Source organism: Strix aluco, chromosome 20 (genome assembly GCF_031877795.1).
Source record: "Strix aluco isolate bStrAlu1 chromosome 20, bStrAlu1.hap1, whole genome shotgun sequence".
In the NCBI taxonomy this organism is placed as follows: Eukaryota; Metazoa; Chordata; class Aves; order Strigiformes; family Strigidae; genus Strix; species Strix aluco.
The window spans coordinates 9452778-9474624 of NC_133950.1; the positions used below are offsets into that span (position 1 = coordinate 9452778).

Here is a 21847-nt window from a genome sequence, read left to right on the forward strand (position 1 = left end):
AGTGGTGCCATGCTGGGCGATGGCTGTGGGGAGACACAATCCCCTTATCGCAGCCAGACACAGGACGGCTGCTGCCCTGAATTAGGGGCAAGAAACAGGAAAATAAGGAGGAAAGAGACCTGCCTGGTGTCTCTGACACAAGGCTGGTGTAAGAGCCAGGCTATAACCCTCGCTGCTTAGCTTGGACCCATGCCCTGGCAGGACCCCTGACCCCAGTCCCCGATCCTTGATCAGCTGCTGGTCCCCGATGCAGAACAGAAATAGCGGCTTGCCTCAAACCCCATGAGAGGTAGGCACAGAAACTGCAGTCAAGGCAACGGGCTGAGAACATCACCCACGGCCCAAGGAGGGCATCAGGAAGCAGTGCAGGGCCATATCTCGCCATCCGTGGGGTCGAGCCACAGACTTAGGGTGGCATCCTCCCCTGCGCTGTCCACCCTCCTCAGGCACAGGCAGGCCCTCGCCCGGCACAAATAGTAGAGCAGTTTCTGGCGATCGTGCTCAATGGCCGCAGAGAAGCAAGTTTCTGCCTGCTGGTACTGCCTGTGCGGGGACAGGAGTGAGGACACTCGGCAGCCTGGCTCACCACTGGCCCTGGGACAGACCACGCCAGCCCACCGGCTCACCTCGCCACCAAGCCCGGCCATCCCTGCTCCTGCAGTGCCACTGCAACCCCTCTCCGCACAACACGGTCACCTAGGCTCAGCTCCAGCGCCTGCTGGTAATCCGCTAGCACGTAGGCCAGCTCTCCCAGGCGAAGGAAGCAGTCTGCAGCGAGGCAGCATTGGCATCTTAGTTAAATGAGAGCGGCTGGGGGCTGGCTGCCACCCCTGGGCTTTGTCTGGAGCTCTCCGTGCCAGTGGGAAACATGCACGGCACGTGTCCAGCGCACCCCAGCCGCAAAGATTTCACCATCATTAGCCAAAAGCTCTGAGCTCCGCTGGGCGGGAGACGCAGCCCGGTCTGGAACAGAGCAGCCATTCCCAGCCGTGCATCCAGGACAGGCCACATGGGGAGGGAGCTGAACCACCAGTGGTAAATTGGCTCCTGGTACCTCTCCCTTGCTGCTGAAATGGTCCAGGCAGGCACCGCTGTGAACGGGGGTGAGGACTAAGGAAGAACCCAGGGGCCCTACTGTCCTTTTCAGTCACCGCTCCCTAACGCAGGACCCCAGTGCAGGGCCTTCCCCTGCACACGCTCAATGCCTGAGTGCAGACACCGCTGTCTGACACCCCAGCCCTCACCCTGGGGACCCTGCTGCAATCCCCAGCCCGGCTGCTTGCCTCCTCTGTTGACACAGAGCCCCTTCTCCCTCCTCTCATCCCGCAGAGCCTTGCCAAGGAGCATCACAGCCTCATCGAATCGGCCCAGGGTGTAGCAGTGAACAGCGCAGTTGTAGGTGAGCGCCAGCTGCCACTGGGCCTCTGAGCCCCCTGAGGCACCCAACTCCCTCACCCTAGCTCGCAGACTGCATTGAAGTCCTTGAGCTGTCAGAGGGTCACCCTGTGACACAGGGACAGAGGCAGGAGAGCTCAGAGGCCAATAGGGCCAACTGGCCACGGTGACATTCTCACTACCTGAGTGTGAAGAATTCAGCAGTCAAGGGGTCACTCTCGATGGCGAAGCTGATCTTGAGCAGGGCCCTGCACAGGACCTTGGCCACCGCCTCGGCCTTGGCTTCCTGGCCTCCTTGTATCAGCCTCTGCCTCAGGGCCTGGGCAGCTCCATCCCGTCGGATGTCCTGGTGGCACAGGGCCAGCTGCCTGGGGAGGCCGGGTACCCTCAGAGCCTGGCTCTTCCCAGGGCATCCCCAGCCTCCAGGACGGGCAGCAGGGCCCCTCGGGAACTGGAGCGGCCATACCTGCCCAAAGTGTTTGTAGAAAGATGCACAGAGCATGTACAGATCAGGGGTCTTCACATCCTCCTTCAGGTCTCTGTTGAGCTTCCAGAGGCACACTGGGAACTTGTCAAGAGCCACAAGACACACGATGCTGCAAGGGGAGACAGGCAAGGCTGTAAGCAGCCCACGGCAGGACCAGCCCAGCTGGAGAGCCTAGTGCTACCCTGGTTTTACCCTCTCTGGCAAAACACCTTGTGGTGAGGCTGCAGCTCGACTGCTTGTGTGAAGGCCTCCAGGGCCTCGCAGTAGAGCTCCTGGTTGAGCAGATATCAGCAGGGAAGTCCTGTCAGCCTGGCCATAGGCTGGGGCTGCAGACAGGGGTGGGGAACAATGGCTGACCTGCTGGTCAAGGACAAGGGCCAGGTGAGCCAGGCAGAGCTGCTCCCGCGCACGCACCAGCGTGAGCAACTTCCCGAAGTTCAGCACGGCCAACTGAAAGTCACAGAGCTGGAGGAAGGCCTCTGCCCGCTGCTCATACAGCTCTGCCTGCACCACAGGCAACCCTGAGCCCACGCTGGCCCAGCCCAGACCTGCTCAAGCTATCCAGGATCAGCTTGACAAGAGGTTAACAGCATCCTGAAGCCACATGCCAGCATGAGAGACAGCCTTAACAATGCTGCTTCCCTTCCCCGGCTCCCAGCCCTGTGTATCCCTAGCCCTCTGGGGACCCTTTACCCTCTGTGGATCCAGGTTGATGGCTTTTGAATAGCAGGTGATGGCTTCCTCCCACTGGCCACAGAAATCCAGGCCTTTCTGCAAGCTGTGGAGAGGGAAAGAGCTGTGAGCAAATCCCAGTGACATGCTGCTGGACTGGGGGACTGTCACACAGCCCTGGGAGAAAGCTCTGAGGGCCAAGAGCCACCCAGGGCTGGAGGGTGGCCAGGGGAAGGTGAGGGATCACATATCCCCCCCACCCAGCCATACCTGCTGCTGCTAAGGACGGTGTGAGCGGGAACGTAACAGGCATGAACACCTAAAACATGGGGCACAGCCCTGGGGACACTTACTGCTCCTGCCCCCTGCCCCACACACTGCGGGCTGGGACCCCGCTTCACCGCGCAGACACCGCCCTCGGCCCGAGAACCCCCGCAGGCCTTCCCAGCTTTCCCCCAGCTGCTCCTCCGGCACCGCCGTGGTTAATAGCCCCCCTAGGCCTCCACCGCCTCCCGCCGGGGCCAGGGCCAGCCGAGCCGCGGCGATTTACCACAGCGGTGGCCCCTGCATGGGCGGAGCGCGGCCCGCCCCACGCCACCGCCCCGGGCCCGCCCCGCCGCCCTCAAGCAAGATGGCGGCGCTGCCCGTAAGCAAGATGGCGGCGGGAGGCGAGGCGGCGCCGGGCCGTTGGCGTCGCGCGGGCGTGACGTCACGCGGGAAGGGGAGCACGCGGCGCGATGCTGGCGGCGGAGCTGGCGGGGCGCGCGCGACCGCTCGTCAGGCGGGCGGGGCCGCGCGTCATGGTGGGGCCGGGCGGGAGGGGAGAGAGGAGGGGGGAGAGGGGGGGCACCGGGGCTGTGAGGGGGAGATGGGGGCTGAGGGGGGTCAGGGGGGACCAGGGCTATGAGGGGGAGATCGGGGCTGAGGGGGATTAGGGGGGACCGAGGCTGTGAGGGGGAGATCGGGGCTGAGGGGGATCAGGGGGGACCAGGGCTATGAGGGGGAGATCAGGGAGATCAAGTCTGAGGGGATGAAGGCTGAGGGGGATCAGGTCTGTGAGAAGGCCTGAGGGGTGCTGGGGTGGGGGGAATTGGGCCGGTGGAGGGGCCAGGGGTGGCTAGCAGAACCCTGTTGACACCCGGGGGGCAGGTGGCTGGCCTGGGCAACTACGGGCTGCGGGGGACACGGCACAGTGTGGGCATGGAGGTGCTGGACCGGCTGGCCCAGCAGCTGGCGGTGGCCGAGGGTTGGCGAGTGGACAGGCGGTGCTGCGCCGACACGGCCCTGGCCGTGGCCCACGGCCTGGAGCTGGTGCTGCTGAAGCCACGGAGGCTCATGAACCTCAATGGGCTCAGCGTCGCCAGTGCCGGTGAGCAGCGCGGTCACTCCCGAAATCTGCTGTGCCACCAGGCCCTGTGACACGTCCCCCTTGCCCAGCACGGGTCCCTGCAGCCCGGCTCTGCAGGGTGAGGGCCTGGTGAGCCCATCTCCCCCTCATTTATTGGGTTGTATTTCTTTTTTCCAAAGCTGACATCTACAACCTCCGCCCAGAAGACATTTACCTGGTTCATGACGACCTGGACAAGGCCCTGGGCAAGGTGGCGATCAAGCTGGGAGGCAGCGCAAGGTATGGGTTGGCCCCGGCTCTCTGGTTGTGTGAGCTGGTTTGAGGCCTTGCCATGCCCTTACAGGCACGTGGCCGTTCCTGGCCCCATCCCACCAGCCTGGCGGTGTTTTCAGCCCCAGCATCAGCCCTGGGCTCAATCCCAGTTGCAGAGGCAACAGCTGGCTGTTTGGGCGGAATCCCAGTGCCTGCCCTGGCAGGAAGCACCGGGAGCCTCCTGGAAGCGGCTGTGGGCTGGATCCAGCCCATCGGCTGCACCACATGGGCTTTTTATAGCACCGTGCCTCCACTCTGCCTGCCCCGGCGCCAGCTCGTGGGTCAGCCTCGAGACATTTAACATAGGAAGTCTTCCACTGTGGGACGGGGCAGGGGTGGTACTGGGCCCCAGCGCTCAGTCCCACGTGCACCAGCTGCAGCGAGAGCCAAGACGCACAGAACGTGCTGTCCCAGCCCTGCTTCCCCCGAGCCAGCTCTCTCAGCCCCAGGGGCTGGATGTTCCTGCAGAGCCAGGGCATGGGGACTGCAGCCCCTGATTGGGGCCACATCCCCAAGTCCCTGCAGCGAGAGACCCCCCCCAAGACCATACCGGGGACGGTGGGGGAGTGTCTGTTACAAACTAATGGTGGGTTTTCTCCTTCTCTCCGAAGGGGACACAATGGGGTCCGATCCTGCATCAGTGCTTTGCACTCCAACGTGAGTGGGCCTCGGTGGAAGGGGCTCAATCCTGCCCCCACCTCAGTGCATGGCTTGTTGTCCCCCCACTCCCATTCTTCTGACTCCCCCCCCCAACCCAGACAAGCCCCTGCTCCCTTTCCTCTCCCCGCCTTTTCTCCTTCCCGAGAGCTGATGTCGGTTTGGCCGCCATGGAGGACATGGAAACAATTAGCTTGAGCAGCTCTGCCAGGCCTGGCAGGAGCCCGGAATCTCAGCACAGCCCAGCAAAAGCCTCTTCCAAAATCATGTTTCTTGGAGCAGGCACTCAAAACCACCTGGAAAACATGCAGGGCTGCTCCCTCACCACCCAGCCCCACTCTCAGCGCTGTCCCCTTGCCCCCAGTTCTGGGCCCTTGAGGTGATGCTCCTCCAGCTCCTCCTTCCTCCCCAGGAGATGACCCGGCTCAGGGTCGGCATCGGGCGACCAGAGAGTGAAGTGACAGTGTCGAGCTACGTCCTGGCTCCGTTCCATGCTGTGGAGCGGGAGAGGCTGGAGCAGGTCCTGGCCCAGGCAACGACCTGCCTGCTGGAGCACATCCTGCGGAGGAGAGCGCCCGCGGGGGAGCCGGGGGACAGGGGCTGACACGAACCCCCGGGGACCTGCGTGACCAATGGCCGGGGCACTGTGGGCTCGGCGGGGTGCCCGTGGTGCGGAGCAGAGCTGGCCCTGCTGGGCAACCGGGCCAGGCACTGGGGCAGCCCTGGTCTGTCCCCACACAGATGTGGGCAGCTCGTGTCCCACTCAAGCCCCTGCGGTGGCTTTGTAGGGCAGTTTGGCACAGAACTGAAATAAACCCTCACCCCTGGCTCTGCCCCGTTCCTGCCCCTCGCCGCCAGCTGAACTCGGGGCGTCCCTGGCTCTCTGCGGCTCAAATCCATGTTTCCATCCCTGTTCCACCAGCTCAGGCTGGGGGGAAGCTTCCGGTGGAAAGTGATGGGAGCGACTTCCGCAGGGTCCAAACCCACTTTGGCTGTGTTGAGAAACAGTGGCAAGCACGAGCTGCCCGGAATCTCCTTGCTCAGCAGCGCCCGTGGGCTGCTCCCACTGAGCTGCAGCGAGAAGTCTCAGGGCTGGCCTCGTCGTTTTTGAGTGAGGTGGTTTTAGGCCAAAACCCTGGAGCTTCCAAAGCCGGAGGAGTTCTGGCTCCTCTTCGCAGACCCGTTACAGCTCTCTTGGTAGCGAGGGCAGCCCGGGGAGCGGTGTCTCCCCACCGTCGCGGTGCTCTGGCAACATGTCCTCTTGCAGCCGAGAGCCCCAGCACCGGCAGCTCCTCGCCTGCATCCCAGCGGGTGCCGGAACAAGCACCAGGACCCTTGCTGGGTCCCGTGTACCGCAGCGCTGCTGCCGCTTCCTTCCTCCAGCTGGCACCAGACCTTCCTCTGCTCTGTCCCCAGCTCCTGAGCTCCTCCCGTAGCATTGAGGCTACCTGTGACCGGGGGACAGGCAAGGAAGCAAAGGTGTCCCCAATCTGCCACCAGCGCTGCACCCCGCTGTGGCTGTACTGCCTGGGAGCCTGTGGCTGCACAACACACACTTGGCCGTCTCCTTCGCCCTGTTCTCCAGTAGATCCACTCAGATCTTCAGGTCCCATGTGATCCCCTGGCGCCGGTGGTTCTCCTTCAGGAGGTCCCTGCTGTAGCTGTTCAACCTGCCCCAAATGATGCTCTCCTGGATCATTTGGTGGTCTCGGACATCCCGCTGTGGGTCTCAGCCACCGAGGCTTCCACCCATGCTCCATCGCCTCCATCAAGCTGTGGGGAGAAGAGGGGTGCAGCCCCCCAAACCCTGGGTGAAAGCAGCAACCCGCCATCCCGGGGCTAACGCCAGCAGCCGCTGCAGGGCCCAAAGGGGCAGCCAGCTGCCAGGCCTGGGTGGAGAGAGGCGGCAGCTCTGGGGGCCTGGCAGGGAGCTCACACCTCCCCAGCGCACCCAGGCCAGAGCTAGTCGCAGTGGTTTTAAGAAAATTGCTCCTCCACCCCAGAAAACCCTCAGTTTTCAACTAAAGGTCACCCTGCCGAGGAGCTGAGGTTTAGCACCAAAAAAGCCTGGACTCTTGGAAAGCAAACGCCCTCCTCCAGAGCTGGCCACAAAGGCGACAGATGCCGGAGCCCAGCAGGACTCGGCTGCACACCTCGGTGCTTAAGCTGGTGTCGGGTTTTCAGTCCCAAGGCCAAACCTAACGCCAGCGAGGGAAATCATTCCCATCCACGTTCCCAGGGGAGACCCGCGCTCTGTGGAAATGACACCCACCTTTTCACCCGCAGACCCCAAGGGAGAGCTCCAACCTCCCTCTCCCACCCCGCCTTCCTCCCTCCCTTTCCCCATTACAGATTTCATTCCCAAAGCAATCGACTGGGAACCGCCAGACCCTCACCACCGCAGCTCCGAGGTGACCCCGGCGGGGTGTGCCCTGGGGACGTTACGTGGGGCAGAGCCAGCACCCGTCAGCTCAAACACAGTCTGCTTTAATCCTCCCTGGGCTTCAGCCCAGACACGGCACAGGCGAGGGACAAGCCCGGTTGGCGGCAGGAGGCCACGTGTGCCACCACAGGAATCAGCCCCCGGCCTGAAAAACTCCCCAAAGTCCAAGCTGGTGGGAGATGGCAGAGTTGGCATCGCTCAGGGCGGTCCTGGAGAGGTGTCCTCAGCAGAGACGGAGCACAACGCTCCCCTGATCCTTCCACCTGGCAGGGAAAGGGCCCTCCAGGAGCCCCGGGGCAAATCCTGCCTGGGGTGGATTCGCCACCTGCAGATTTGAAGGATCCCGGCGGGATCTGTCCAGGGCAGCTGCATCTCAAGCGGGAGCAGGCAGGATCAGGCCACTGGCCCAAGGCGCTCCCAGCTGGGTCACAGTCCCTAGGAGGCAAGGACACAAACCTTAGCGGTCAAGGCAGGAGCAGCCCCGACATGTTCACGCCTGCAGTGGAGGCAGTGGGAGGGTTGTTTTCCAGCCTCCCCCAGTCTGGCTGCTCCCGACAAGGCTCTGCTGCCAGCACAAGCAACCTCAGACAGGGAAAGTCTGACCCGGCGTTAACCGTGGCGGTGCTGCCTCGGGGCTGAGCGAGCGGGAGTGCTCGCCTGCCTGCACGGCTGCTCCATGGAGACACGGCCCCAGGGAGACCCGTTTCTGGGGGGAGCAAGCAGTGCCGGGGTGAAACTTTCCCCTGTGAGATGCCCCCAGCTCTCCCCAAACTAGTGTGACTTTTGGAGGAGGCAAAGGAGCGTTGTCCCTTCTTCACTTGAGGGGCTCAGGAGCAGCACAGACTCAGGGAGCAGCAGGACCCAGATTCCTGGTCCCCTCCAGTGCACATGGGACACCTGCATCCCCATCCCTTCTCATCTCTGTTTCCCAATGCTTTGAGTCTGATGGGAAGAGCTGCTGCCACACGGCAAAGAGAAACGAGGCATCCGGGAAACATCCCCAAACAGCGCTCACAGGGAGATGCTTCCCAGGCAATCTGTCCCTCGTCCCCAGCACCATGCACCCGGGTCCCACGGCCTCGCTCACCATCAGAGCTCATCACGGGCAGTGGAGCGGAGGTGGCCGGCACCGCCCCGTGAGTCCCTCAGGGTCTTCTGCGAGCCAGCCCAGTCGGTCTTCTTGGCATCGTCATCCCAGATGGTGGAGGTCTCGGTGTCGCTCAGCCAGTTGCTGTCCCCAGCGTAGTGGGTGGGATAAACCAGGAGGGGGTGAGCCGAAAACACCAGCAGGTCCCGGGGGGTGAAGTGCCGCTTGTAATCCTCGCTGAGGAAAGCAGAGCGGTCCCCAGAGGAGAAATTGGATCACAGAGCATGGCCCGGTGGAAAAAAAGGGCTGGGAAAACTGTACTGACCACCCGGGGAAGGCACCGGGGAGGGACATGGGGTACTGGGGAGGGGGTCTGGGGAAGGCAGCTGAGCTGGGGGGCTGCCCCCCACCGCTGCTTCCCGCAGAGCCTGGCTGGGGAGGGACTGTGGAGGGGATGGGGCCCCTTGTCTCCCCACCAGCCTTGGTGGCACGGGGCCGGCCCTGGCACGGAGAGGGTCTCCGGCACAGCATCCCGCCGGCCCGGCCGTGGCTGGCCCCAGGCCAGAGCTGTCTGATGCCGTTATCCAGGCGAGTATGGGGCTCCCAGCTGCTCCTGGTTCACATCCAGAGCACTAATCCGCCCCTCCGTCCACCTCCAGCCTCCCTTTTACACGCCTAATCCCTCTGTTTCACCATCCCGCTCACTGGCTTTCCCACCTCCCTCTCCCCCAGGACACCCGGCCACCAACGCTCACCCACCCCCTAAATTGCCTCCCCCTCCCCAGACACAGCCTCACTGCTGACCCCCTGCCCAGGAAGAGGGACATGGAGGTGCCCCAAGATGGGGCCGAGACCCACAACCAGGGGTGGGGGACCACACAGCCCCCCAACGCAGGGGTACAGGGAGCTGCTCCCCCCTCACCATGGGGCCAAGACCCCTGTGCAGGGCCAGCATCAAGCCGCAGCTCCATCCCCGTTGCCGTCCCCCCACCCCGCGCTGGCAGGAGGCCATTTTCCAGCGGCTGGCAGCCAGGCAGCGGTCGGGGGGGAATGAGCTCATGCTACAGATGTTTTCTCCAGCATGAGTAATGCTGGGGGGGGGGGGGGGGACCCGGTGGGACGGTGACGGCAGAGAAGAACCACATGCTCCTTCGCTGGCACGGCCATGCCGCTCCGCCAGCACCCCTCCTGCACCCCCCGCTCCTTACTTGGGGTGCTTGTCGTACATGATGGGCAGGAACTCGTCCACCGGCAGCATTTTGGAGAGGGGCTTGGCGGCCAGCAGCTTCTGTGCCCCACGGTGGGAGATGGCGTAGGCCAGCGTCCAGTACGAGTACCCAGCCACCACCAGGTTTCGCACCCCCTCCACAGGCGCCTCGTCCTCTGCGTTCACCTGCTTCCTCCCCAGGTAGCTGCGGGGTGGCCGGCGAGCCATGAGAGCCAGCCCCAGGGACCCCCACCCCGCATCCCCCCAGTCCCAGCACCTACATGAGGTCCCAGTCCTGCTGCGCCCCCTCCAGCTCCTCCATCAGCCGCCGCAGCCGTGCCGGGAAGGCGGCCTCGAAGCGCACGTCGTCCTCGAAGACCACCGAGCGCTCCAGCCCCCGGGACACGATCTGCAGGGAGGGGACAGAGGTACAAACCCATCCCAGCACCGTGCTGGGCCATACTGGGTCCACTAACCCTGCAAGACACCTCTCCCCAGACCTTCCAGAGACCTGGTGATGCTCACAGGGTCCCGGCCCCGTGCTGGTGGCCCTTAGAGACCCCATGGCCCCCGTGGCCCCGTACCTCCTTCCAGATGTTGTAGTGGCTGAGGAAGCAGCCGACCTCGCCCTTCGTGAGCGTGCGGCCGGAGAAGGGGTCATAGTACCCGGGAAGCAGGTCCACCCCCAGCACCTTGATGTCGCTGCTGTTGAGGGTGCTGCAAGAAGAGGGGCTGCATCAGCAAGGCGTCCCCCCCCAGCCACCGCCAGGGTGACACCGGAGGGCTGGCAGAGTGGGGACACGTCCCGCTGCGGTCACCTCCCATCCACGGCGTCCACCACCCGCGGGGCGATCTCCAGCTCCCGCAGGGATGCCAGCATCCGCTGGCGCCGGTCCGGCCTCCGCACCAGGTTGATGAGGAAGATCTGGGGATGAAGGGGAGAGCCCCACCAAGGGGGCATGTTGTTAGAGGGGGGACACAGCCTGCCCAGCCACTGCAGGATGGGGAACAGGGGGCTTGGCCAAAACCCATGGTGGGTTTTGCTGCAGATGGATGCAGCCAGAGGGGCAGACAGGGGGACACGGGGGGGTCCATTAGGCACCTACTTCATCAAAGCCCATTTTCGTGAGCGGCTTGGGGAGGAGGGAAATGTGCCTGGAGCGCTGCATGGCGGGGCCATCCACTGCGGAGAGAGGGGACACCCCTTTGGTGGAGCCCAGGGTCTGCCTGGCCAGGAACTGGGGCCAACAGCCCTGCCCCAGGGACTGGCACCAGGTCCCCATCACCCCTGGGGCTGGGGACACCTCCAGGACCCCGCCCACCTGCGGGCGCTCACCCATGGCCTCCAGCATGAGATGCACAAAGTTGGCGTGATCATCCTCCAGCGTCTGGTGGGCCTTCACGGGGACGTTGATGTAGCCAAAGCGCTCCTGGTTGCACACGTGGACCTCCGCGCCTGCCAGGTGGGATGGGTGAGCACCACAGCCCCCCCAAACGCCCTGCCCACCCTTGGACCCTCACCGCCCTCACCAGCCGCCTGGCAGGAGTAGGCAAAGACGATGATATCGTCGAAGGCCCAGGTGTAGTTGGGATGGGGTGGGTAGAAAGCCAACTGCGCTGTCTCCTCCTTCCGCAGGTCGATCAGGAAGGTGGCGTAGACCATGGGGACAGAGAAGCAGCCCACCCGCTGCCGGTTCTTGGTGGGGAAGTAGTCGGCCGTCCGGCGGTAGTAGCCCTGCGGCACACCAGCGTGATGCCTCCACAGGGGGGGGCTCTTCTGCCATGGGGGGGGATCCCCTTCCCCAGGGTTCTCTGAGGACGTACCTGGGGTGTGATGCCACACCAGAAGTTGGAGTAGAAGGTCTGCGAGTCCAGCATGGGGGCCACCACCGACTTGTTCTGTGCCATGAGAAACTTGAGGGTCTGGTTGTTGGTCAGGATGCTGTCGGTGTCCACAAACTGGGGGGACAGCACAGGTCCTGGAGCCGCGGGGCCACCCACCTCAGCCCCCACCCCACCAGTGCCCCATGTCCCTTACCAGGATGTAGTCTGCCTGCTGCTCCCGGGCATAGACAAGAGCCTCCTGCTTCAGCCTCATCAGGTTTTCATAGCGTTTTTCACTCCAGTGCTTGGGCCCAAGCTCGTCGGGGTAAGAGCTGGGCAGGGGGGAGGCAGGGGTTAACCCCGCTCACTGGCAACTGCACAACTCGGTGCAGGGCGCCGCAGGCCTGCTGGCTGAGTCAGCCCAGCTCTGCCTGGCACCGTCCCCAGCTGGGGAGCAGGGTGCTGCTCTGGGAGCCCCTCGCAGACCACGCCTGCTCCCCTCAGCACTCCCCCAGCCTCACCTGGACTCCTCCTGCACCTTCCAGACCACCGAGTGATAGTCCTTCCCCACCGCCCCCAGCCACTCCTGCAGCATCGCCGTTGTGTTGTCCGAGTTGTGGTCCGTTGCGCACCTGGGGTGAGGGGACGTCAGCCTCTGGGGGTCCCCACCCTCAAGGGACAACCACGGCCCCCTCCCCGCACTAGGAATGACCTCCTGGGGCCAAGAGGCTGAGCCAGCAACGCTCGCTTGGGAACATAACATGTAATTTGAAGGAACCGAAGCTACGCTGGCAGGAGGGGGAACACAGATGGGTAATTTCTTTGCCCGTGCCGCTGCCGGTCGGGTTGTCCCGCAGCTCTCACCCCCCCATCCCTGCAGCCCGGCAGCAGCCCCAGCCGTGCTCTCCCCATCCCAGCCCTACGGCTGCCCACCATGAACAGCATGTTTGTCCCCCTGTCCATGCACCCTGCTGCACCCCACAGCACCCCTGTGCACCCCGCTGCGCCCCAAGGAAAGGCCTTGACAAGCAGCAAAAATCCCCCTCCCCAAACTTCCCCTCGCCACACACAGCCGCCATCCCCAACTCTCCCACCGACCTCGTGACGATGTTCACGGGGACCCCAGCACAGACGGGGCTGAGCCCCACATTGCACTGGGGCAACCCCCAAGTCCCCACACTCCCCAGCACCCTCGACCTGTCAAAGAGCCCCGAGTTGCCCCCCGGGCATTGGTGTCACAGGGACCCCCTGGGACACAGGGGACAAGGCGGGACCTGTCCCCCCCCAGCTCCAGCTCCACAGGCAGCTGCTCTTGAAACACCTCGCAGGGTCCCATGGCCGGGGGCTCCCGGGGGCTGCAGGAGGCGAAGGCGAGGGCCCCCCAGTCCCCCGCTGCTGGCAGCTCCCCCCCTCCCAGCCTGGCCAGCCCTGCCAGGACCCCCCCGCCATCCCCCGCCTTAGCTCCCCGCAAAAGCAGCTGCAGAAAAGTTTCCGACGAGCTCGGGCAAGAGACGGTGGTGGCGGAGGAGCGAGAAAGAAGGACGGCGGGGGCTCCTCTCCCAGCCACCACCCCCCCCCCCCAGCACGGTAAAAGGGAGTTTGGGGAGTGTCTTTGGGGAAGGGGGGGCTGGGGCCGAGCCCTGCAGGGAGGGGGAAGGCAGCGTCTGTCCCTGATGATGCAGAATCCCCGGAGTCCAGGGCTCCCCTCCCTCGCCAGCCCCACAGCTTCGCGAGGGGAAAGGTGGGGGTCCTGCCCCCTCGCCGTGGGGCAGTGCCCAGTCCCTCTCGGGTCCCTGTGGGTCCCACAGCTGGGACAGAGCCACCCTCTCACCCTTTGGGGCTGGGGGCGGGGAGGGGCTGTTCCTCCAGGGTCCCCCTGGGTCCCTGTTCCTCCCAGGGGTCCCCATTCTCCCGCAGACCCCCATCCCCCGGATCTCTGTTCCCTCCACCCAGCGCCCCGTTATTTCATGATCACCCCGAGTCCCCAGTCCCTTCACTCTCCCCAGCTCCCCAATTCCCCTTCCCCCCATTGTCCTTTGGATCCCCACAACACCCCCCTCCCCATTCCCCCCATAGACCCCCCTATCCCCCAGGAACTCCGTTCCGTCCCCCCCCGCCAGCATCCTCCTTCCCCCGGGGCTCCCCATTCCCACCGATTCCCTGTGACCCCACCATTCCACCTCCCCCCCGGGGTTCCCCATTCCCCCCACAGCCCCCTCCTTCCCCCGGATCCCTGCTACTCCCCGCACTCCGGGGTCCCGGTTCCCCCCGGGGTCCCCCGTTCCCTCACCACAGGGCGATGCTCCCCGCGGGATAATCCATGCGCTCCAGGGCTCCCAGGCAGTGCGGCAGCGAGTGCTGCGCGTTACGGGCCAGGAGGGCGAGCACCACCCTCGGGGGGACCGACCCGGGCCCGGTGCCGGTGCCGGTGCCGGTGCCCAGCAGCAGGAGCAAGGCGCAGAGCGGCCCCGCGGCGCCCATGGCGGCGGCGGCGGGCGGGGAAGGGGCGGGCTGAGACCCGCCGCGCTCAGCGCACCCCAGCCCCCGCCCCCGGCCCGGCCCCGCCGCCGCTGTGAGCCCCGGGGGCGGGTTTGGGTTGGGTTTACTTTAAATAAAGCCGGGATCGGTAAACAGCCCACGGCCGGGGGGCGAGAGGTCGCGGCGGGGGGGGAGCACCCCCGGTCCCCCCTCCCTGAGGATGCTCCTGCGCATCCCCGTGTTCCCTCTGCCAGCTCGGGGTCGGGTCCCCGCGGTGGCTGGCACGGCATGGGTGGGTGGTGGGCAAGCAGACAGGTGGGCAAGTGGATGGGGGGGCTGGTGGCCAGGGGGGCTGGTGGCCACGGGGGATTATGGCCAGGGGGCTGGTGGCCACGGGGAATCGTGTTCAGGGGGGCTGGTGGCCACGGGGGATCGTGTTCAGGGGGGCTGGTGGCCAGTGGGGGATCATGGCCAGGGGGGCCTGTGGCTGAGGGGGGCTTGTGTCCAGTGTGAGTTGTGGCTGCGTGGGCTCACGGCTCTCCCCCGTCACAGGCCATAGCAGCCCACCCCACCGAGCCGTGTCCCAGCCAGGCCACCCCCCATGACTGACCATCTGCAGCCCCCCCAGGCGTGTCTGCAACGTGTCCGAGCCACAGGCAGCCCCGAGGCCTTTGGGACATTTGGCCAAAACCACTGGTTAACCACCCAAATCCGTAAATACAGCCGTCAGCTCCCAGAGCAAGCGCAGGCCGGGGGGAGGCCTCATCCTGGGGAGCAATAACTCCGGGCACCCCTCGCTGTGGTGGCACCCGAGCCGTGGCGAGGGGCTGCGGCCACGCGTGGCCAAAACCTGCACCCACCCGCAATGGGGCGAGGGCCTGGCCGGGCAGCTGCTCTCGCTGGCTCCCCACGGCCCCCCGCTCCTGGGGGATCCCCAGAAAGGCTTCAGCAGGGGGGTGAACAATCCAGCAGCACCTGGAAGAAGCAACAGAGAGGGTGGGGGGACACGGGGAGCACAGGGAGCCCTGCGGCGGCTCTAAGGGAGAGAAGGACTCTGTTTACAGCCCGAGCTCAGACAAGTATTTCGGGGAAGGGCTCGGTGCCAGCGCGGCTGGGAGCTCCCCGGCGATGCAGAGGAGCCGAGCGAGGGGGGCAGGAGCCCAGGAGCCGAGCACAGCCGGACCCCACCCGTGTCCAGACCCCACCCGTGGCCGGAGCCCACCCGCGTGTGCGGCCGCCGCCGGGAGAGCCGGGCGGGGGGCGGCCCCTCTCCCCTCCGCGGCAGCCCCCGAGCGCGGCCCCGCGGCCCGGGGAGGGATTAAGGCGGAGGAAGAGCCGCAGAGCGGCGGGGATGCCCGCGGAGCCCTCGGCTGGCGCCGGCCCGCGGGGACACCCACCCGCCGGCATCGCCCCCCCGCGCAGCCCGGCCCCGCGCTCGGCCGCTGCTGCCACCTCCCGGCACCGGGAGCCGCCGGGAGCCGCTGGGTACGGGCTCGGTGGGCAGCCAGGGGCTCCGCGGTCCGTCGGAGCCGGATCTGATCCCCTCGTTGCAGCTGCACCCTGCTCCCTGTGTCCCCACATACCCGCTCTTCTGCATCCCGACATCCCTTTGCCCCTCCATCCCTGCATCCCTTCACCCCGACATCCCCACATCCCTTCCCTCCTCCATCCCTGCATCCCCTCATCCCTCCATCCCTGCATCCCCTCATCCCTCCATCCCTGCATCCCTTCACCCCGACATCCCCACATCCCTTCTCTCCTTCATCCCTGCATCCCTGTGTCCCCACATCCCTCCATCCTCTCCCGGGGGGCTCAGACAGCCCTGCCCTGCCCTCAGCACCTGGGAAGGACAGAGAGGGATTTCAGTGCTGCCTATAAGGGTTTTGAGCAGCCTGGATCCCAGAGAGGCCAAGCAGGGCAGTTCCCAGCTTGCAGACTGGTATGAAACCGCACAGAGCCCTGGCACCCTGCACCGCACTGGGGCTGGGGGGGCCTGAGCCTGGATGTGCCCTGGCCCAGGCTGGGGCCAGCCCTGGGATGCTGCTCTGTGAACAAGAGCAGCACCTGGACGCTGCCAGCAATTTTTCCCCAGAAAACCACCCCCACCGTGTGCTCAGGCCCAGGGACACAGGAGCCCTGTCCCGGCACCCTGGACACCCACGGCCCCGCTGCCCCGGCCACAGCCCGCACCGATGCTCCCTGGCCATGGGCTCAGGGACTGGAGAGGGGAAATCCCTCCCCATCCACAGCCCCACCACCCCTGGGGCAGACAGAGGACAGGGGTGCCACCACTGCGCCCTGACGTGGGGAAACTGAGGCACGGACCTAAGCAATGTGTCACAGATGAGCCAGAACTGGCAGAAGGATGAAGCATCCTGTGCCCACCTTTACCAAGTGAGGTCAGAATTATCTCAGGCTTTGGGGCCGGCTTTGCAGCCTGCCTTCCCCCCACAGCCCGAGTGCCCCAGGGCTCACGACAGACCCTCGAAGCCCGCTGTGGGCCAGGCGACACTTTACAAGCAGTTTTGGCCATCCAATGGTTAAAAAAACCCCACAAGCAAGCTCAGGGAGAAGGGGGAAATGGAGGTTACCTGCCAGGGCACCCGCTGCGTGGTCCTCAGGCTGACGACGCACCTGGCTCCACGCTGCGGCTCAGCACCTCCATCCCCACCGCTCTGCTAGCACAGGAGCAGGACTGGCAGGCGGGTGGCAGGTCCCCATGGGACTCAGGGTGTCCCCACGGGGCTCAGGGTGTCCCCACAGGGCTCAGGGCATCCCCATGGCTCCACGCACCTATAGCAACACCTGTAACACAGAGCCAGCGTCAGGCCTGAAAGCATCCCGCCTGGGAAAGCGCCTTCCCATCCCCACGGTGCTGGGCAGGCAACAGCACTGGGTGATGCTTCCAGCAGTACGTTTTCTTTTTTTACAGGAAAAAGCTGCTTTTGGACCCAGGGCTGAGGTTTTTGGCCACCTCCCACCTCTCTCCACCCTTTCCTTTGAATTTTCTAGGATTTTCAGCAAAGCCTTTGAACAGCTTCAGGTTCCTCAAACGTCACATTTTTCTGCTTTAAAAGGCTCAGGTTTGGTTGCAAAAAACAAACATAAAAATATATATATATGTATATATAAATGCAGAGATTCTGTGTGTATGTGCGTGGCTGTGAGATTTTATGAGTCCCCCAGCCACCAACAATTTTTTAAAAATTTATTTCACAAGAAAAAACATCCCAGGGGCCCAGCTGGCTGCCCAGGTCTGTAGACCCCCTGGGTGCCCCCAAGGGTCCCCGCTCCCACACCGTGACGCTGCCCGAGTGACTCTGTCCCCTCCAGACCCCTGCCCCAACTCATCCAGCCTCACAACCCCAGCCCAGTTCCCACGTGGGGAAACTGAGGCACGGAGCCCACACAGCCAGTGGGGACCCCGGACCCGAGGGAGTGCCGGTGACCCCGCCATGCTCCCTGCCCTGCAAGTCCCACATCCTGAGCTGTTCCAGCTGTTCCAGCTGTTTTCGCCGCCCTCCAGCTGTTGGGTAGCTCAGGAGGCCGGCGCTCCCCTCCCAGCTGGGTTTTCCTTCCAGGTCTCTGCTAAACCCATCGCATCCGCAGGCGCCGTTCTGCTTCCCTCCTCGGCAGGCTGCTTCCGCGGCAGGCGAAAACTATGGGTCTTCCCACCCAGAAAAATCCGGGGGGATTTTGGCCACCCGGCGGGGGGGGATTTTGGCCACAGGGGGGGATTTTGGACCACCTAAGAGATGCTCTGCCGGGGGAGCTGGAGGCCAGCAGGAGCAGCATCCCCATCCCAGCTGGTGGAGACAGGGATATCTAGATCTGTGCCACCACAAATGGGGCAGAGACACGTCACCAGCCCCGGCGCCTGCTGCGCTGCATCTGCCCCACACCTCGGCTTGTCGGGAGACAGCCTGGGGTGCTCCTGGTGGGCTACGAACACCAGGGAGGGAGAAGCCTCCGTGGGGTCCCCTCCTGGTGCCCCACTGGGAGCAGGGAGCCGGGGGTGTGTGGGATGCTCTGCGCCACCTGCAATTCAGCGCCACGCTTGGAGCCACGTTCAAGCCACGCAGCGGCCAAACTCTGACCCTCCTGGGTGGCACAGCCAGCTGGGCCCCAGAATGGTCCCTTTTTGCCCCAGACTGGACCACATCTGTCAGCATCAGAGCCAGCAGAGCCCAGAGCCAGCGTCCCCCGGCTCTGGGTGTCAACAGGGAGCTCAGGCACCCGTCAGCCCTGGGAGGGGGCAGAGGGACACTTCCCTCAGCAAGGGGAAACTGAGGCAGGAGGCCAACCCCAGGCTGTCCCAAACCCTCCGGGCAGGGAGAGGCCGTGCACCCTGCTGGGGCTTCACCCTAGGGACGATGGGGAGCTGCTCTCCGTCCCCCCCAGTGCGCCTTCTCGGAGGGACAGCAACAGAGGGGTACCCCGATGGGATGGGTCCCCCCTGTGATGCACTGACCCCTGCACTCCCATCCCCTCCGTCCCCTCCCTCCTCTCCCCCCCAGTGGGGCTGCCAGTCGGTCCCCGTCCCAACCCGGGGCAGCTGTGACCGAAAACAAAGCTGTCCCCTTCGGCACAATACCCTTCTGTCCCCCCCCCCAGATGCTGACCGCTGGGGTGGGCAGCGGCCGGGCTAGAGGCGTCGAGGGGCCGTGCCAGGCCCCCGCTGGCAGGGGACAATGTTGGCAGTGATGGAGAGTAGGTATTTCAAAAGGTTTTGTTTTCGGGTTGACCCGCCGAGCCGGCGTGACCCCGCAGCCCCCCACCCAGCCCTGCTCCTCCGTCCCAATAGAAACCGGCCACATTCCTGACCTCGGGAGGGGGGGGGGGAAGTTTCAAACCTCCCCGGGAAGGAGACAATGGGGGTGTCAGGGCCGTGATTTAGGAGGGGGGGCTCTTTCCATCACAAAGGCGAGACAAAGGCGCTCAGCGATGGGAAAGGGGCTTCAGCGGCGGCTCAGGAGAGGGGCCATGGTATTGTGCCTGGCCAGCCGGCCTCGGCAGCAGGGCAGCCAGGGCCCACCAGGGCCCGCCGGGTGCCACTGGGTCCCATCGGGTGCCACCAGGTCCCATCAAGACTCTCCATCTCAGCCCCTACAGCAGCCCTGCCCACGGCCACCCTGGGGACCAGGGTCTGGTGGCTTCGTGGGTGTCACCATCACCCATGGTGGGAGGGAGTGAGTCCCCCATCCCCACGTGGGACAGCTGGGTCACCTCCAGCTCCCCACAGCACCCCACATCATCAGGGCTGGCCAGGGACCAGCCCATCCCGGGGTGGCTGTGGGCTCCCCATGGGTCAGGGCTCAGTCTGGGGCCATCCCTGACCCCTGGGGGACACACAACCCCAGAGCCCTGAGCCCCCCCCACCCCCATCAGCCCTCCCCTGGTGTTCAGGGCCGGGGTCCCACTCTCCTCTCCGGGGGCCAGTCCCGGGGCCGAGGGCCGGGTGAGGGATGAGCAGCTCCTCTGTGCTCCGCTCAAAGGGGCTTTGTGCGCCCCGGGGCTGCCGGCGCCCAGCACCACCCGCCACCGCCGGCACGGGCACCGCACCTCACAGCCTGCACCCCCCCAAACCCTCCTCCTTCCAACTGCCCCCTGCCCCGACCCTCCTCCCCCATCCCTAGAGGGGCTCAGCCCCACACCGTGGCACACACACACACACACCCCCCCAAAAAAAAGCCAGGAAACTGCTTAAGCAGATGCCCAACTTACGGTATCCTCTGCCGCCGAGCTGAGCCCACGTCTCCGGCCAGTGTCCCGGTGCCGAAGGGCTCGCAGCCTGCACAGAGAGGGGATATTTTTACAGGAGAAATATTTTTCTCCCAGTGCTGGACGGCTGATCCGAAGGAAAAGCTGGAAACAAGTTCATTGGTTTTTCTCTCGCTCCCTCTCCTTGCCCTAATTTTTATTTTCCTGGCAGCTGGCGGGAGGAAGGGAGCTGGCAAGGTGATGCTTTTTTGGGAAGAGGGGAACTGCTGGTGAAAGAGGCATTCACCGCGCCGGGAGCCTGGGAAAGCCGGGAGCTGGGGGGCCGGCGGGAGGGCGGGAGCCTGATCACCAACCGGGGCTGACCGGTGTGCCGAGGCTCGGGCCATGCCGAGGCTCGGGCCATGCCGAGGCTCGTGGCCATGCCGAGTGAGGCTCATGGCCGTACCGAGGCTCGTGGCCGTGCCGAGGCTGGCCGAGCGGAGGCCGGCGGCAGGTGGAGGGGCGCCGGCGGGATGCACCAGAAAGCCAATGACATCATGTTGTGGGTTTTTTTTTCCAGGATGAAATGTAATTTGCAGACGACTTCCTCAGCCGCCCGCAAGCGCTGGGGCTCCGCGGCGAGGAGCAGGACAAGTCCCTCCAGGACGTACCAGCGCCCACCAAGGGAGTGCAAGGCTGGGCCTGGGCTTTATTTTTTCCCCCTTTTGGGTCAGAAAAACGACATTTTAGTTCCTAACCCAGCAGTGCCATGCGAGGGGCTCCCCAGCACACAGAGAGCAGGTCTGGCCGGCGGCTGAGCAAACCACAGCCCGGCAGAGCCGGCGCCAGCGCCCCGTCGGGGACCCCCCATCCCCATGGCGGGCAGGATCCGTCCCCAGCCGCCCAACCCGGGATGGCTCCTTTCGCCTCTTCCCTCTTAATTTTGTTTAGAAACTTGTCAGGTTGGTACATAAAGGAGGTGGAAAGATCAATCCCGGCTTTTCATCAGTGTGGGAAAAAGTATTTCACTAATCCATATTTATTGGTGTAAGGAGCCGAGGGGGGGGGAGGGTGAGAGACCCTAATGGTCAGGAGCAAAGGACAGAAGGGACAGTTTAAGGCTGCCCTTTTCGGAGAGGTCACATGTCACCAAAATCTTTCGGTTGTCTCAGGATTGGTTACATTCTGTTCTCTTTTTTTCTATTGAGGTTGCCAAGCAACTGGCTAAGACCAGCCAAGATATTTTCTTTATTACAAGTGGAGCAGAAAGCAGCAAGGAGGAGAGAGATAAAAAAAAAAAAAAAAAAAAAGGGAGAGAGGAGAAGAAGTTTAGACAATTAACATTTATAGGATCACATAACTTCATTAACTCGGCCGAGATTTGGGAAAGAGACTTCAAAAAAAAAGGTGGTGGTGGAGCGTTAGGAATTAAAGCCAGTTAAAAGGCTGGCAGGTCCGGGGCTAAAACAATGCCGGAGCGCCTGCGAGCAGCGACGGGGGCTTCCCTCCGATGGTTCCCGCTTCCCAAAGAGCCGGCCGGTGCCGGGCGATGGCTGCGACCCAGCGCAGGGGCCTTCAGCTGTTGATGATGCGCTTTTTTTTTTTTTTTTTTTTTCTTTTTTCAAATGCCGGCTTGCTTTTGATTTTCACACTCCTAGAAGTGGGTTTATTGCTAAGAGCGCTGGCAGGGAGGGAGGCAGGGCAGCCCTTCGGAGGGAGGTGCGTGGCTGTGGCAGGAGCTGGGCATCCCTCTGGCCCCGGCCATGGCATGGGGCAGGGGCTGTGGGGCTGTGGCTGTCCCCAAGCCCTGGGACACCTTCGTGACTCTGCAGGGTGGGCAAAGCCTGAACTCCCAGGGGCAGGAATGATCCTCCATGGGAGAGCAGCCCCCAGTCGCAGATCCCTGCCCTGTTGGTCCCTTGCTCGGGGCTCAGGCCTGGCACCGTCCCTGGACTGTCCCCCGCCCCGGGCCTGGCCCCGCCGCGGGCAGGGGACATTGCTGCGGGCTGGGGACAGGGACTGGGGTCACCCTGCGGCTCCGCGGGGCTGGGCTGCTCCGAGCATCCTTGGGGCCGACAGAGTTTCTCTCCCAGCACCAGCCGGTCCCTCTCCCCACGCAGCCAGAACCTGTGCGAGGACACGGGGGGAGGTGGGGGAGGGAAAGGACCCCCACGGCGACCCCCCCCACCCCCTGAATTCCGCCCCCAGCCCCCCCCCGGTTCTGCCCAGGGACCCCA

General features: G+C 64.5%; 3 protein-coding genes across 5 annotated transcripts; 1 reads left to right on the forward strand and 2 right to left on the reverse strand.

Annotated features, from left to right (window-relative positions):
* Positions 1-3288: 3288 nt before the first annotated feature.
* On the forward strand, positions 3289-5698 carry PTRH1 (peptidyl-tRNA hydrolase 1 homolog). Its single transcript, XM_074846415.1, has 5 exons — positions 3289-3357; positions 3704-3923; positions 4082-4181; positions 4826-4871; positions 5284-5698. Exons 1-5 carry the CDS (start codon positions 3292-3294, stop codon positions 5473-5475), a joined length of 624 nt encoding a protein of 207 aa, XP_074702516.1. The 5' UTR covers positions 3289-3291; the 3' UTR covers positions 5476-5698.
* Positions 5699-5833: 135 nt separating this feature from the next.
* LOC141932607 (uncharacterized) lies at positions 5834-7225 on the reverse strand. Its single transcript, XM_074846414.1, has 2 exons — positions 6428-7225; positions 5834-6319 (listed from the first exon to the last, which is right to left on the reverse strand). The coding sequence occupies exons 1-2, from the start codon at positions 6701-6703 to the stop codon at positions 5912-5914; spliced, it is 684 nt and encodes a 227-aa protein (XP_074702515.1). The 5' UTR covers positions 6704-7225; the 3' UTR covers positions 5834-5911.
* A 117-nt stretch (positions 7226-7342) lies between these two features.
* CERCAM (cerebral endothelial cell adhesion molecule) lies at positions 7343-19876 on the reverse strand. 3 transcript variants are annotated; one of them, XM_074846411.1, is made up of 15 exons: positions 19635-19876; positions 16502-16715; positions 14771-14885; positions 11954-12064; positions 11647-11764; positions 11433-11567; positions 11139-11343; positions 10945-11064; positions 10715-10791; positions 10427-10533; positions 10193-10325; positions 9890-10017; positions 9610-9813; positions 8402-8638; positions 7343-7749 (listed from the first exon to the last, which is right to left on the reverse strand). In XM_074846411.1, the coding sequence occupies exons 4-14, from the start codon at positions 12025-12027 to the stop codon at positions 8404-8406; spliced, it is 1536 nt and encodes a 511-aa protein (XP_074702512.1). In that variant the 5' UTR covers positions 12028-12064; positions 14771-14885; positions 16502-16715; positions 19635-19876; the 3' UTR covers positions 7343-7749; positions 8402-8403. The 3 variants fall into 3 exon arrangements, with proteins under 3 accessions (XP_074702512.1, XP_074702514.1, XP_074702511.1); XM_074846413.1 differs by lacking the exon at positions 14771-14885; XM_074846410.1 differs by lacking the exons at positions 14771-14885; positions 16502-16715; positions 19635-19876 and adding an exon at positions 13723-13916.
* Positions 19877-21847: the final 1971 nt, after the last annotated feature.

Excerpts from the sequence above, each read along its gene's own strand:
- CERCAM (XM_074846410.1), bottom strand. The coding sequence starts at position 13,913 with ATGGGCGCCGCGGGGCCGCTCTGCGCCTTGCTCCTGCTGCTGGGCACC. Across the intron at positions 10,534-10,714 it reads CGAAAATGGGCTTTGATGAA|ATCTTCCTCATCAACCTGGT; the intron begins GTAGGTGCCTAA and ends CTTCATCCCCAG. Across the intron at positions 10,326-10,426 it reads GTGGACGCCGTGGATGGGAG|CACCCTCAACAGCAGCGACA; the intron begins GTGACCGCAGCG and ends CTCTTCTTGCAG.
- PTRH1 (XM_074846415.1), top strand. The coding sequence starts at position 3,292 with ATGCTGGCGGCGGAGCTGGCGGGGCGCGCGCGACCGCTCGTCAGGCGG. Across the intron at positions 3,924-4,081 it reads GCTCAGCGTCGCCAGTGCCG|CTGACATCTACAACCTCCGC; the intron begins GTGAGCAGCGCG and ends TTTTTTCCAAAG. Across the intron at positions 4,182-4,825 it reads AAGCTGGGAGGCAGCGCAAG|GGGACACAATGGGGTCCGAT; the intron begins GTATGGGTTGGC and ends TTCTCTCCGAAG.
- LOC141932607 (XM_074846414.1), bottom strand. The coding sequence starts at position 6,703 with ATGGCGGGTTGCTGCTTTCACCCAGGGTTTGGGGGGCTGCACCCCTCT. Across the intron at positions 6,320-6,427 it reads AGGGCGAAGGAGACGGCCAA|GTAGCCTCAATGCTACGGGA; the intron begins GTGTGTGTTGTG and ends CCCCGGTCACAG.